The sequence below is a fragment of the Microcaecilia unicolor genome, chromosome 9, assembly GCF_901765095.1.
Source record: "Microcaecilia unicolor chromosome 9, aMicUni1.1, whole genome shotgun sequence".
NCBI classification, from domain to species: Eukaryota; Metazoa; Chordata; class Amphibia; order Gymnophiona; family Siphonopidae; genus Microcaecilia; species Microcaecilia unicolor.
In genome coordinates this window covers 129,509,003-129,522,136 of record NC_044039.1, presented here as the reverse complement: position 1 = coordinate 129,522,136, position 13,134 = coordinate 129,509,003, and the positions used below count along the sequence as shown (strand labels likewise).

Below are 13,134 nucleotides of genomic sequence, written 5' to 3'. Positions count from 1 at the left end.
CTGCAGAATTATTTACAAAACATGTTAAAAGAACTGGCCCAAGAAAAAATCATTGTGGCAAACATCCCTTTCCTCAGAGTAAGTTTCATTTACCATTATCTTTTTGACATCTTCTACTCAACCAGTTCCTAACTCAGTCACTTTAGGGTCCATATTGAGAGCACTCAGTTTATTTATAAGTCACACATCCAGAACTACTTCAAAGGCTTTGCTAAAATCTAAGAACACCACATCTACTGCTCTCTCGATTCAACTCTTTGGTCATCTAGTCAAAGAAATTAATCAGATATGTCTGACAAAACCTCCCTCTAGTGAAACCATGCTGCCTCGGCTCCTGCAGTCCAGTGGATTCCAGAAACCTCACTACTCGTTTTAGAAGCATTTTCATTATACTTACTTACCATAGAGGCCAGACTAGCCAGTCTGTAGTTCCCAACATCCTTCAGATTTTGAGGAGAGGGACCACATCCACCCTCCTCCAGTCCTCCAGAACCACTCCTGACTCTAGAGAAGCATTGAAAAGGTCAGCCAATAGAGCTGCCAGCACTTCCAAGTTCGTACACTACCTTTGGATGTATGCAGTGTGTTCTTCCCCTCTTCTATCTCCTGCCCTTCTGTTGTCTTTCCTGTCGGAAATTTGAGTTCTTTTCTTTTCTATGTATTTATTATTTGTAAATTGCTTTGATTCTCATTTTGAAAGGCAGTATATCAAGTTCTTTTTAAACATTACTCGGTCTAACACAATCCCTTTGTCCACCTTTAATTTAGATAGCTCCTCACAAACAAAGTCCTCTGAAAATCATTCAGGGTCTACCATACTTCCATTCCTATTTGTGTTTGTCTTCTGTGGTCCTACTTCAGCCCTTCCTCTGTGAACACAGAATAGAAACATTTGTTAAGCAATTTTATCTTAACCTTATCAACTTCTACATATTCCTCCCCTTCATCTTCGAGTCTCACAATGCCACTTTGCACTTCCTCCTATCACTAACCTATCTAAAAAAATGTCTTGTACCCAAATTTTACTATACTGGCTATTTTTTCTTCCATTTTCATCTTTGCTTTCCTGATTACTTTACCAGCCTCTCTTAGTTTTTCCAGATACTGTCACCCATCTTCCTCTTTCTGCGATCTCTTGTAGTTTATTTAAAACTAACCTCTTTTTCTTACCCTTTCAGCCACTACTTTGGAGAAACAAAGCAGCCTTTTTCTCTTACTTTTGTTGCCCTTAAACTAGTTCCTTTCAGTTTTGGCCACTGCTTTCCTACTTCTTCCAGGTGTTCTCATCCAGCTAACAAACAATTCCTTGAGGTAATCCCCCATCTCAATAGTTAGATTTTTTGAAGTCTAGAACCTTCACTTTTGAATTAACCCTCTCCACACCTGTCCTAATATTGAACCACATCATTCGGTGATCACTTGATGCCAGATGATCACCCATAACAACATCAGAAATGCTCTCCCCATTTGTAAATACTATGTCCAGTATGACCTCATTCCGCATGGGTTTCATTACCAACTGCCCATGCAGATGCCCTGGATGCTATATCGAAAGCATCATATGTTGTCTGGACCATGTACTTTCGACACTCCTGCTCTCTGGATACTAGCTGATGAAAGAGTTTCTGCAAACTTCGCCACACCCAGCACAATGTTCCACAAGTATATGCTCATTAATAGCTGGAAAGAAGCTATGCGGGAAGCGAGTACAGCATTCTGGAAGAACTTCCCAAAAGATTCTAAGGTCTGAGCCTCCCTCGCCAGAAGCACAGAGTCTTGGAACTCTTGGCTTGAGAGCGGATTCAACCTCACGGAATGGTGAGGAACCTAGAGCTACTCAAATCCTGGAGCCTTCTAGACTCCATAGAGTCAACCTTCTTACTGCCCTCATATATATTGTGGGGGGGGGGGGGGGAGGCCTCTCACAGCGTTATCTGTACAAGCTTAAGTTTTCAGTGCATGGGCACTGTCATAGCCTCTGGGGGGGGGGGGGGGGTAACAGAATATATCCAGTGTCTTGGCCCTGGGCTCATCCTTAGTTTTCAAATCAAAGGGATGGACTTAGCCATCTCACAGACATCATCAAAAAAGAGAGCTCCTCTGGAGATAATGTTCTCCTTTTATGTGGAAGGAGTGGTCTGAGGTTAAGGACCTCTAGTGCCTCCTGAGATACCCAGGAGTGGTCAAAATCAGGCTCATAAAAGTACTCCTCTTAAGACATCTCAGTCTCTGCCTTGAACAACTGATAGTTTGGTCAGGCCAGGAGCAGGGGTGTTGAGGTACCAAAGAGCCCTGGCTCCCCAAGGAGGTTCCCCCCACCCCCTGCCGAAGGGGTGGAGATTGACACCGGTTTGATGCACCCCAGTTCCAATGCCCTTCAAGGCCTTGGTACTGATGTGTTCCCCAGTCAGTGCATGGACCTCCAAAGTAGGCTGAACCACCCTGAGGTGCCAGCACTGATGCTCTCAATGCCACAGCCTCTTGCCAGGCAAACAGTCACTCCATCTATTTCTGGAGCATGGTCCTGAGCTGCTCCTCAAGGACTGCTACTGATGAAGGCTGGGAACTCAGCCAGATTGGACACATCCTTCTAAGTCATTGGGGGAGTATCAGTGACCTGGTCTCAGTTCGCTAGAGGCTGTTGTACCCCATTTGGTTCCTGGGAAGGTGGGTGACCCTCACATCAGCAGCTCTTCAAGGACATTCATGACCACGATGTCTTGGTGCTCTTTAATCGCACTTTGAGGGGGATTGATGCCGATGCTTCTTGTCCTCAACAAGACAATGAATCCTTCCTCATCCTTGAGGTGGTATTGGAGGATGCTCTATCCTGGCAAACCCTATCCATGCTCCATGTTGAAGAAGGTGGAGGCCATCTCTATATCAATGCATCTCTAGTGTCCGATGCAGCTCCTGAAGTCAGAGACTAATGGCTCCAATGTTGATGGACTGGACTTCTTGGCAGCAAAATCCATTCACACTGCTGCTTTTGACCCCTGATACCTCTGCTTGACATCTGTGAACAGAGTTTATAAGAAGAGGGATAATGATCAGACTCCAGGCACTAGTTGAGTGTCTGAAAGACATGGTCCTGTTGCACCTGGAACATTTTTTTTTAAACCTCCGGGAGTTTTCTGAGACATGTCAAGAAAAATGGCCAAAGTGAAATCAAATGGCTCAATGAAAAAAATCCCCAACTAGGCGCCCAAGGCCTAAGATGGTCTGGTAAGAAAACGTAAGTGCTGAGAAATCTGAGATATAAGGAAATTAGGAGGACAGTGGCCCTGTATGACAAGACTTACATAGTGAAACACTTAAAAAACAAACAACCCTTCCCTACCACACACACACTGTAAAAACATTTCAAAATGTAATGAGAAGTTGAGAACTGTGAGCTGTGTGGGAGTACCAGCAACATGTGTCCTCACTGCTCTACGCAAAACTAAACACCGAGTCAGTTCCACACAGTAAAGACATGCATATGCATAGTAAACTGTTTTTTAAAGGCTTCTGGAATAGACGCTGGGAAGTGTTTCCCAAGCTGGGCTCTGCCAAATGATATCCACTGTTCCCTCTAAGATGAGGAGTACTCCAACTGTATTGATGTCAATGGGGGGTGGTGCTTCAATACTGTGTTTTCAATCACTAGGGACAGGCAGGATCTCTGGAGTACTGCAGAGCTGGACTGTCCCTCACTACTGAAAATGCGATAGTGAAACAGCACCCCCACTGGCAGGACTGTAGGGACTCCTGCTCATTTTAGAGTGAACAGTGATGATATTAACCATCAGCAAGAACAGTACATCCTGCTTTTCATTGGAAAATGAAATTTGATTCAGAGACCTTTCCCAATTATAAAAAAAAAAAAAAGAAGAAGAAGCTATGAACATGAGCTTATTTTGCATTGTATAATGTTCAAATTTTGAGTATGTTCAGAGTAATATGTGTTTTACCTTTTGGAATGTAATTCTCAATACTTAATTATACTTACAAAATCTTGTTGTATATCAGTGAAGTCTTTTCCATATTTTTCTAGTGCTTCTTCAAACAGGTTTGCCTCTGAGGCTGACCACTCCTCCATCTCGTCTCTACACAGTACTGGCCCACCCTGTGGCACTAATGCAGATATTGCCTTTGAAATGTCATAAACATTCTTGTGCAAAGTGTCCATAGCATGAAACTAAACAGTAAATAAAAGGAAAATATTCTTTGTCAACCTACACCATATAAGATATTTAAGAAAGGAACTGCTTCCAACAAAAGGAAGCTTAAAAATATGATCCCCCCTCATCAGATATTAAGAATTAGATGTTATCTTGAGCACAGTGTATATCATTGCTTGTTTGAACTTCATACTCTCATCTTAAAAGCAAACTATAAAATGAAGGAAATTCTACACATTAGTGACAGAATCTAATACTATCCAAACCTATATGATAATCCAATGCACGATCTCATATCACTGGTTAGTAAAACGGAGAGGCAGGCCACATCAGATGCAAAACAGAACCTGCTGATTCCAAGTGCTCCAACATCCATTTCATGGTAAAATTTGCTCAGCATGGAGTGACAGCAAAGTCCCTTTAAAAAAGAAAATTCACATAACTACAGTACAGTCTCAATTATCCGACGTAAATGGGACAACCAGTTGTTGGATAAATTAAAAGTTGGATAATACATAAAACACTGCATAAACCCCCCTAAACAATGCATAAACAAAGGCAAAAGGCATAGAGTTCCCAATTTTCAAAAACTGTTCTAAAACAAAGATTTTTAATAGAAATAAATGAGATGTCACAGGGGGGAATGGGGGAGTCTGTTTGACATGCTGGATGGTCAGATTAGCGAAGGTTGGATAATCAAGACTGTACTGTAGGTTTTTCACATACTTTCGGCAATGGTCATTTATTAGAGAGGGTGTCTTCACTTATCTGGGCTATAATATGTATGGTAGTGAAGGCAGTAACATAGCTGCAAAAAGAGAGCCTTTTAAACAGTGATCAATCATATGTGTTTCATTTAAACTGCAGCAATGTAACATTTGGGGGGTCCTTTTACTAAAGGACATTGTCCTATTTAACACATGGGTGGGGGTAAAGGCATGGAAGGGTTATCCAGCAAGTTTTGATTAGCGCACACTAACTAGTCAACACAGACTTAACATGGGAGCACTTAACACCTCCTAAATAGGAGGAGGTAAGTGCTCCTGCATTAATTTTTTGCAAATCCTACAAGCTAATTGAAAGATTAGCATGGGACATGCAAAAAATAATTACTTAAAATGTCCTAACTACACATTTTAGTTTTAAAAGTCCCTTCGTTTAAGTGCATTGTATTGCTTTGTTCTAATTATACTCTGTAAATTGTTTTGATTTTGTATTATTATTTTTGCTTGTATACCGCCTAGATATGAATCTCAATTGGCAATTTAGTAAATTTTCTTAACATTCAGCTAGTGAAGTCAGAAAGTTTTAAAGGTGGGCTGAATTTGACCTGGATAATCAATGCGGGACCTAATCCTGGCACCAGCACTGAATATCTGGATCTTGTCTGGCTGCCAGCCAAGATTCAGTGCCAATACTTGGCTAACTATGCAGACAAGTTTGGACAGCTGTACCCTGGCACTAGCACTCAATATTGGCAGTGCCTGGATAACTTCCAGTTCTGTCTCAGACTGCCCCAGCACTGACTAGAAAGCACAGTTGAATATCTGCTATAGGGCTGCTTAACGCAATTTAACTGGGCAGGAGCCTCTCTCCTGCTCTTTGAAGTCATTTTCAATATTGGGCCCAATAATTATAATGCTATCATCCCTGGTTTTTTTTTTAATTATTGACTACTTTGTGAGGACTTTATTCTTCTTGTTTTGTCTACATTTCCAGAAGCTAACATATTTCAATTAATAAATTCTAAATAAAATACTTTTTTCTAACTTTGTTGTCTGAGCATTTCATTTTTCTATTCGCTTTAGTCCCAGGGTCTCTTTTCCTGCACTATTTTTTCCTGTCTTTGCAGGGTCTTCTGTCCACTTGACATTTCCTCTGTCTCCATATCAACCATTCATCTTCCCTCTGCGTCCCTATCTGTCCTGCCCAGTATCTCCCCTCTGTGTCCCTGTCCTTTTCTCCATGTTTAGAATCTGCCCTCTTAGTGTCCCTGTCCTCTCCTATGTTCAGCATTTCACCTCTGTATCCCTACCTTGACCTGTCCTACATTTCCCCCATGTCCCTATCCCTCTTCCTGTTATCAGCAATTTTCCCCCGTGTCCCTATTCCCGCCACCCATGTCTAGCATTGCCCCTGTGTCCCCTATTCCTGCCCCCCATGTCCAGAATTACCCCTATGTGCCCCTATCCCTTTTCTGACTAGCAATGCCCTTCTGTGTCCCTGTGCTCCCTCGAAGCCCAGCATCTCTTCTCTGTGACTCTATTCTTTCTTCTGCATCCCCTACTCTGGGGTCAGTATCTCTCCCCCTCAATTCCCACCACCCCTTCATAGTCCAGTATTTCTCCCTCCTGAATCCAGTGTCTCTCCCCCTCTTTTCCATCCAGCATTTTTCCCCTCTGTTCCCCTCTCCCAGTCCAGTTGTCTTTCTCTCTCTCTCATCCCTCCCCTGCTGATCCACCTGACTGCATTCTCCCTCCTAAGTTCAGCACCTCTTCCCGCCTGTCCCTCCCCACTACTCTGGGGCCAGTGTCTGTTCCTCTCTCTTCCATTCCATCCAAACATCTTCTCCCGTCTCTTCTCCCCTAGTCCAGCCTTTTTTCCCGTCCCTTCCCTGTCTATCAGAGCAGCACTTGCATCTCTCTCTCTTCCCCCTCTCCCACCAAGGTCAGTGTACATTCCATCCCTCTCTCTCTTCCCCACCAAGGTCAGTGTCCATTCCATCCATTATCTTTCCCTGTCTCTTCTCTTGCCCCCCCCCCCCCCCAGGCCCCTCAGTTTCAGTCTCTCCCTAGTCCCACTCTCCCACTCTCCCAAAGAAGCAGTCCTACACTTGTCTTGTATGTCTTCCTGCTGCAAGGTGTAGTGCTACCAATAGCGGTCTGCGCTCTAGTGATCACAGCAGACCTGCCTCAAGGACTCAGCCTTCTTCCTCTTGCCCTTACGGAAGCAGGAAGTTGAATCAGAGGAGGCGGGACATGTAATGGAGGGAAGGCTGAGTCCTCAAGGCAGGCTTGCCATGATCGTTACAGTGCCGACCACTACAGTGTGTGAGAGTTGACGATAAAGGGGGGGGGGGGGGGGGGAGAGAGAGAATGCGGCAGTGCAGAAACCCGATGATGATGACAGGTCCTGCAGGCTGCAGAACTAATGGATTCTTGCTCTGTCTTTCCTGTTGTGTTGCGTAGTGCTACATGGTACTATGAGGAGGCTTGTTAGGTCTGCTTGCAGCTGGGTAGGCTTAGCCTCCACAAGCCTCTTATACTGGGCACCTATGAAGCTATGGTAGCAGCAATGGCTCTGCTCTGGTGAGATTTAACTCTTCTGGTGGGAGGAATACCAGCTAGATTGTAATGGAAGCATGCAGCCAGCTAATTGGCTAGAGTACAGTTAACACCACTTTTATTAACGTCATAGTAGATGAACAGCTGTGTAAACTTCCTAATAGATTTTGTCCTCTTCAGGCAGTATGCAAGATTGTTTTACAGGCTACAGAGTAAAAAAGCTTCTTCATGCTAGTGCCTATGAAGCTTAAGTCAGGAGATAGGCAACACTATTTCTGCATTCATAAGAAGGAATGTGATTATCTTAGGTATTTCTGCATTCATATGAAGAGATGTGATTATCTTGAGTAGAACAAGATCACCTTATCCTGAAGAAACTGAATGCATGATTCATGTGATTGCGGCTTGAAATTCACTAATTCTTCTGCATAAGGTAACCATTACTAGGAAAAATACTTTCCATGTGAGATTCTTTAATAATGAGGGTTCCACTGGCTCAAAAATCTGTTTGATGAGAGCAGAAAGCAGAACATTAATGTACCATGAACTTCTGGCTTTTGTACTGGAGATATGATATGAAGAAGGCCTCATATGAATTTGACACCTCAGAACCCTTTTTAAAAATCGGTGTTACATTGGCCACTCTCCAATCTTGAGGTACTCCAGATGATTTTAACAACAGGTTACAGATCACTAACAACAAATCAATAATTTCATATTTGAGTTCTTTCAGTATCCTGGGGTGTTTGCCATCTGATCCAGGTGATTTATCACTCTTTAACAGTCAAGAAGTTTTCTGTGACGTTTCTGGAATTCTTCTTGTTTGTCAGGGGGAAGGAATTCTGCAATTGATAGAGTATTCTATATTAAAGATTTTAAGTAAATGGTAGAATAAAGCTGATAATCCAAAATGCAATTGGTTAGCATTGATGCTTGAAAAGTTTTTCTGCCAAAAAAGTCTAATGTTCTTGTTTCTCTGCCTGTAGGAGCAGAAGGATAAGATCTGGCACTGTGAGTGCATTTTAAAGTGGACTCTACCACTGAAGAATGATGTGGTAGTTGCGTTTTTTCCAGCCCTCCACATTTTTGTATTCTATTCATTGTGTCAATTTTCTTTCGGGCAATCTGTACTGTCAGAGGGGTACTTTTTATAACAGAATGGAGGGGAACTTAATACCCTCTATTGGTGGAGAGTCATAATGTATTACTTCAAAAAGCTCTAAACAAGGTTCTTCCTCTGTTTCTAGTTTAAAAGGTATAGCTTGAGCCATGTCATTGAGAACACCAGGAAACAATATACTTTCTGGAGAAGATTTATGCCTCTGAGGTGGTGGAGAAGGATCAGATGGAATGCCATAGGACTCCTCATCTGAGAGATCCTGTGGGTCCTGATCTGTTTCCCAGGAGAGGTCTGCATTTGACTACTCATGAGGAGTACGGGGAAAGAGTGTGTTGACCATAACTTCAGCTTTGCATTGAGGTGCATCAAGGAATATGAGCTTTTGATGATGGAGAAAACTCTTCTGCCAATGATGACGCACATGTCAGTCAGGTACAGGCTGCGCCTAACAATCGATGTCGAGCTGGTGTGCAGGACCTCTCCCATGACTGTCTCTCCAATGTAGCTGGGCTGAGGCAGGCGCAAGCACCCTGTATTGCCTGTATACACTGCAATTGCAGTAGCCCTGAAAGCTCTTCTTTGAGCATAGCCCAGATTTCATCATTAAGGGGTAGGTGTCAGTTCCGGCTGAGAAACCAGAGTGGACACAGAAGGAAAGATAGCCTATGCAGGTGTAGGAGATTGTAGGATGAAAATAAGTAATTAGGGCAATAATTATTCCCTGATAATACTTATTACAAGGTTCCCGCTCAGCTTAGGGGAAATATTATAAAGGAACCTTGTTGCTGCCAGTGTTTTGTTCCCCGCCAAAGAACCAAAGCCACGTCACAGATGACAATTATTCTATTTTATTACAGGTAGAAAAAGACACTCTGCAATAGCGTATATGCAATATAATATCTCTTACTGATATGCACACTAACAAAATATATTGTCTAACTATACTCTGATTATCCTGAGACTATGTACAGTAATGATTAGAACAGTACAAATGATATCCTAATGATCCTTATGAAAACATCACATCTTATGCAAAATGCACATTAGCAGCTGTCCCTGACCAAGAGCTGACAAACCAGTCGTACTTAGATAAAACCACTGCTTAACCCCAGACTAGGAAATATATCACTGTGATCTTACCACGCTGTCCTGATGACGGCTTCAGATAAGACCGGAGCAGAATCTCCCCAGATGCTAACTCAGCTGTCTGTGTCTTATGTGGTGCAGGTCTTTCTCAGCAAACAAGCAGGTTCCCGTCTCTCCGTTGGTTATCAGAGCCAAAATCTCTGCCACAGGTATTTGCACCAATTATGCAGGTCACAAGGTTGATATCATACAGTCTCTAGCTCACCCCGAGCCTTGCTCGATTTCTCAGGTCCTTCACAGGTACTCCTCCTCTGAGGGTCTCCGACTAACCCCCTTCTCTCACTCTTCCAGACCTCTCTGTCGGGTGATAGCCTGGACCAATTCGCCTCTCGTACAGTCCAGTGCATGGGCAAGAAGAGTTCTTTGTTTTGTGACCTTGGAGATGGTAACTTCTGGTGCCATGAGTATGACTCCCTTCCCAGCGTCTCAGAGATAGAAGGGGGATGGTTGGAACACAGAATGTCCTTGGCTTCAGCAAGCCTGTCAGTGATTTTCCACAAGCTGAAGCTGGATCTTGTTGACACAGAGATGTTCAGGTCAGAGGGTTGCAGCAGCCATCTTATTGTACCAAGCTGTCATAGGCTTGTATAGGCCAAGACCAGCTCAGGCTAGATCACAGGGAAATACCCCTATAAGATCTAGAAGACCCTGAAAGCTCTCGATGTAATATGAGCTGGAGAGTGGTCATTGCGGCATGGACGCTTCCCATGCATCGAGGATATCGATGTAGGGGAGGTATGGGCCGAGTGCCTGGAGAGAGATTGATAGTGATGCTTCTTAGGCTATTTGAACTACAAGTCCCTCGATGCATGGAGCACTGACGACGACGACGTTGAGTCCCAATGTGAACGTGAAATCGAATCCGATGTAGCATCCTCTTGATGTTCCGTTGGTTCACCCGATGTTGATGCAGGTTTGGTGTTGAGTGCTCTGTCTCCTGCATGCTCGATGCAGAATCAGAAAGTTTTTGACACCAAATTTGCAGACTTAAGGGACCTCGCCTGCATACGCTGGAAGAGGTTATTTATTTATTTATTTATTGCATTTGTATCCCACATTTTCCCACCTATTTGCAGGCTCAATGTGGCTTACATAGTTTTATTATCATTGTCGTTCTAGGGTATCAGATACAGTTAGTATTGTGCCAAGATTAAGTAGGGAAGAGAGAAGAGGAAGGGAGTGATTAGGGTAGTTATAGAAGGTTAAGTGAATGTCTTGGTGGTCTGAACCTAGGCACTGAACACACCAGTTATGGGGGTCTTTGCCTGAAATGTCCCATTGCACCGACTACACTTCTTAAAGCTGCTTGGCACCCTCAATGACATGGAGGGAAAAATAGACAATCCGAGGTCAAAAGCTCTATGGCCAGGGGAGCTCGAGTGATCCCATACCTGGAAAAGGGCTCAGAGCCCCACTCGGGTTAAAAAATGATTAAAGGAACAAATGATTAAACTAAACAATTATGACAGAAAAAGATAATATACCAAAAAATATGTTCCAAAAAAGGGAAGGCACCAAAACAGCAAAGGATTTCGTGCTGAGGAGAAATCAAAAACACAACCTCTCTGGCTCTACAGAAACCGAAAGACTGCTGGTTCCATACTCGTGAGTCAGGCACCGGGCTCTATGTACCACATTACCCATATAGAGGACCCTACTCCTCCCTCTCCTCCTCTGATTCTATCCAAACTGTTTAATTGCTTGAGTACCCCAGACTGAGAATCCCTACTGCAATTATCAGATCTTATTAGCCCTCTCCCCCTCCTTTTCCCTATCATATATAACTTCTTCAGATTGCTCACTTCTGGAGCTCCATCAACCTCTCCAAATTCCAAGCACTAAACGTATATCCTCCACCCTTCCTCCCTCTCCCGCCTTAAACCAGACCTCCGCTGTTCCTCTATCAGAATAGTCCTCACTCCTTTGCTGTACTGTTCACCACCTTTGCTTCTTATACCACTATGAAAGGAAAACCCAAACAGCCCAATACTGCTTTCCTCTACAATGCCAATAATACTCAATTTCCATAACCTGATCTGCATCCCTCCTGATGAAACCACCCTCACCTGCTTCCAGCTGCATGCAATTAAATGCCGAAATGCTGCCACTTTGTGTGCTATAAACTTAGACCAGCTTGAGCATGCTCACCCAGCAAGAAACCTCAAAGCAGATAATCATACTGTGACTCTCCAAACATGAAGTACAGTGAGGCACAAAATTAGGACAACTCCTTTTGTCTGTCTAAACTTTATGCACTTACCTAAGCCAGTTAGTGACCTGAATATCGCCACTAACCATACTCCACCCAATCACCGCCCTGAAACCATCCCTATCTTGTGATTAGAGGTCAGCTGTTAGCAGCCAATATTCAGCTGCAATGTCCGGTACATGCTGCTGAATATTGACAGTAGCTCTGACCAAGCGATTTTAAGCATCCAGGAGCCTCTCCAGCATTAAATGGCTCTGAATATCGAGGCTGTTGTGTACAAGGATTTACAGCAATTTTCCTGCTTTTAGGCCCTCCTGCTGCAAATGTCTCTTTCTCCACAACCCTGCCAAAGTCCTTTTCTTCTGTCACAAGTTTCACCTCCAAATCTTGTATGGCCCATAGAAGCATGCGGGTATCCCTCCAGACTCCCATTACGCTTCACAACCAATCCTTTAAGAAGGTCCTATTCTCCCCAACACACATTTATATTAATTTCTCAGCTGCTTATAGTGTAAAATCCCTTGGTAACATATCAAACTGCTCTTGCATCACCTCAAAACTCCCCAGTCTTCCCCATTTGTGAAACCAGCTGCCCAATTCAAGCTAACCTTTTTCATTCCCACTCCTAAAACTGATTATACATCACACCTAGAATAAAATTATCATTATTACATATAGGAGTTAACTCTGTAAGGTTTTCCCCTACGAACCCTAGCCTGTCCTTTGCCCATATGCCCACTTTCAGCTTGGTGAATGGATTCATTAATTGTTTTCACTCTGTCTGAAAGCCAGGGTGCCCACACTAATTCCTCCAATAGAACCTCTCCAACCTGTTCCTGCTGCTATTCTATTCTGACCTACTCCTTCTCCCTATTTATGCCCATCTCCTCCCATACTGCCTTAATCTGGGCTGCTACAACACATATATCACTATGTGGGACTGTTAACCTCTTAAATTTATTATTCCTAAAAAGAATTTCTCTCACTGCCTACAATGACCCTCTTTTCCAAATGTACCCCAAATTCTCTTTGTATATGCTTCAGAACTTTAAAGCTACTTCCACTGGGAGTAATAGAAAGTAGTAAAGGAATGTGATCTTGATATTGGCTACCCTATCCAGCCAGGTCAAATTCAAATTCAACTTGCTCTTCTCTTCTAGTATTCACACTATTAGAACCCCTCATTCCTCTATGTAAACTATCCCATGAATC

General features: G+C 43.3%; 1 protein-coding gene across 3 annotated transcripts in view; it reads right to left on the bottom strand.

The window, feature by feature from the left end:
• The window catches only part of MTA1 (metastasis associated 1), a 537,170-nt gene that overhangs the window by 242,209 nt on the left and 281,827 nt on the right, over window positions 1-13,134 (bottom strand). For all 3 annotated transcript variants that reach the window (XM_030214000.1, XM_030214002.1, XM_030214001.1), the window contains one exon: window positions 3,992-4,180. In XM_030214000.1, the coding sequence (XP_030069860.1) occupies window positions 3,992-4,180 (189 nt within the window). The remainder of the gene's footprint in view (window positions 1-3,991; window positions 4,181-13,134) is intronic.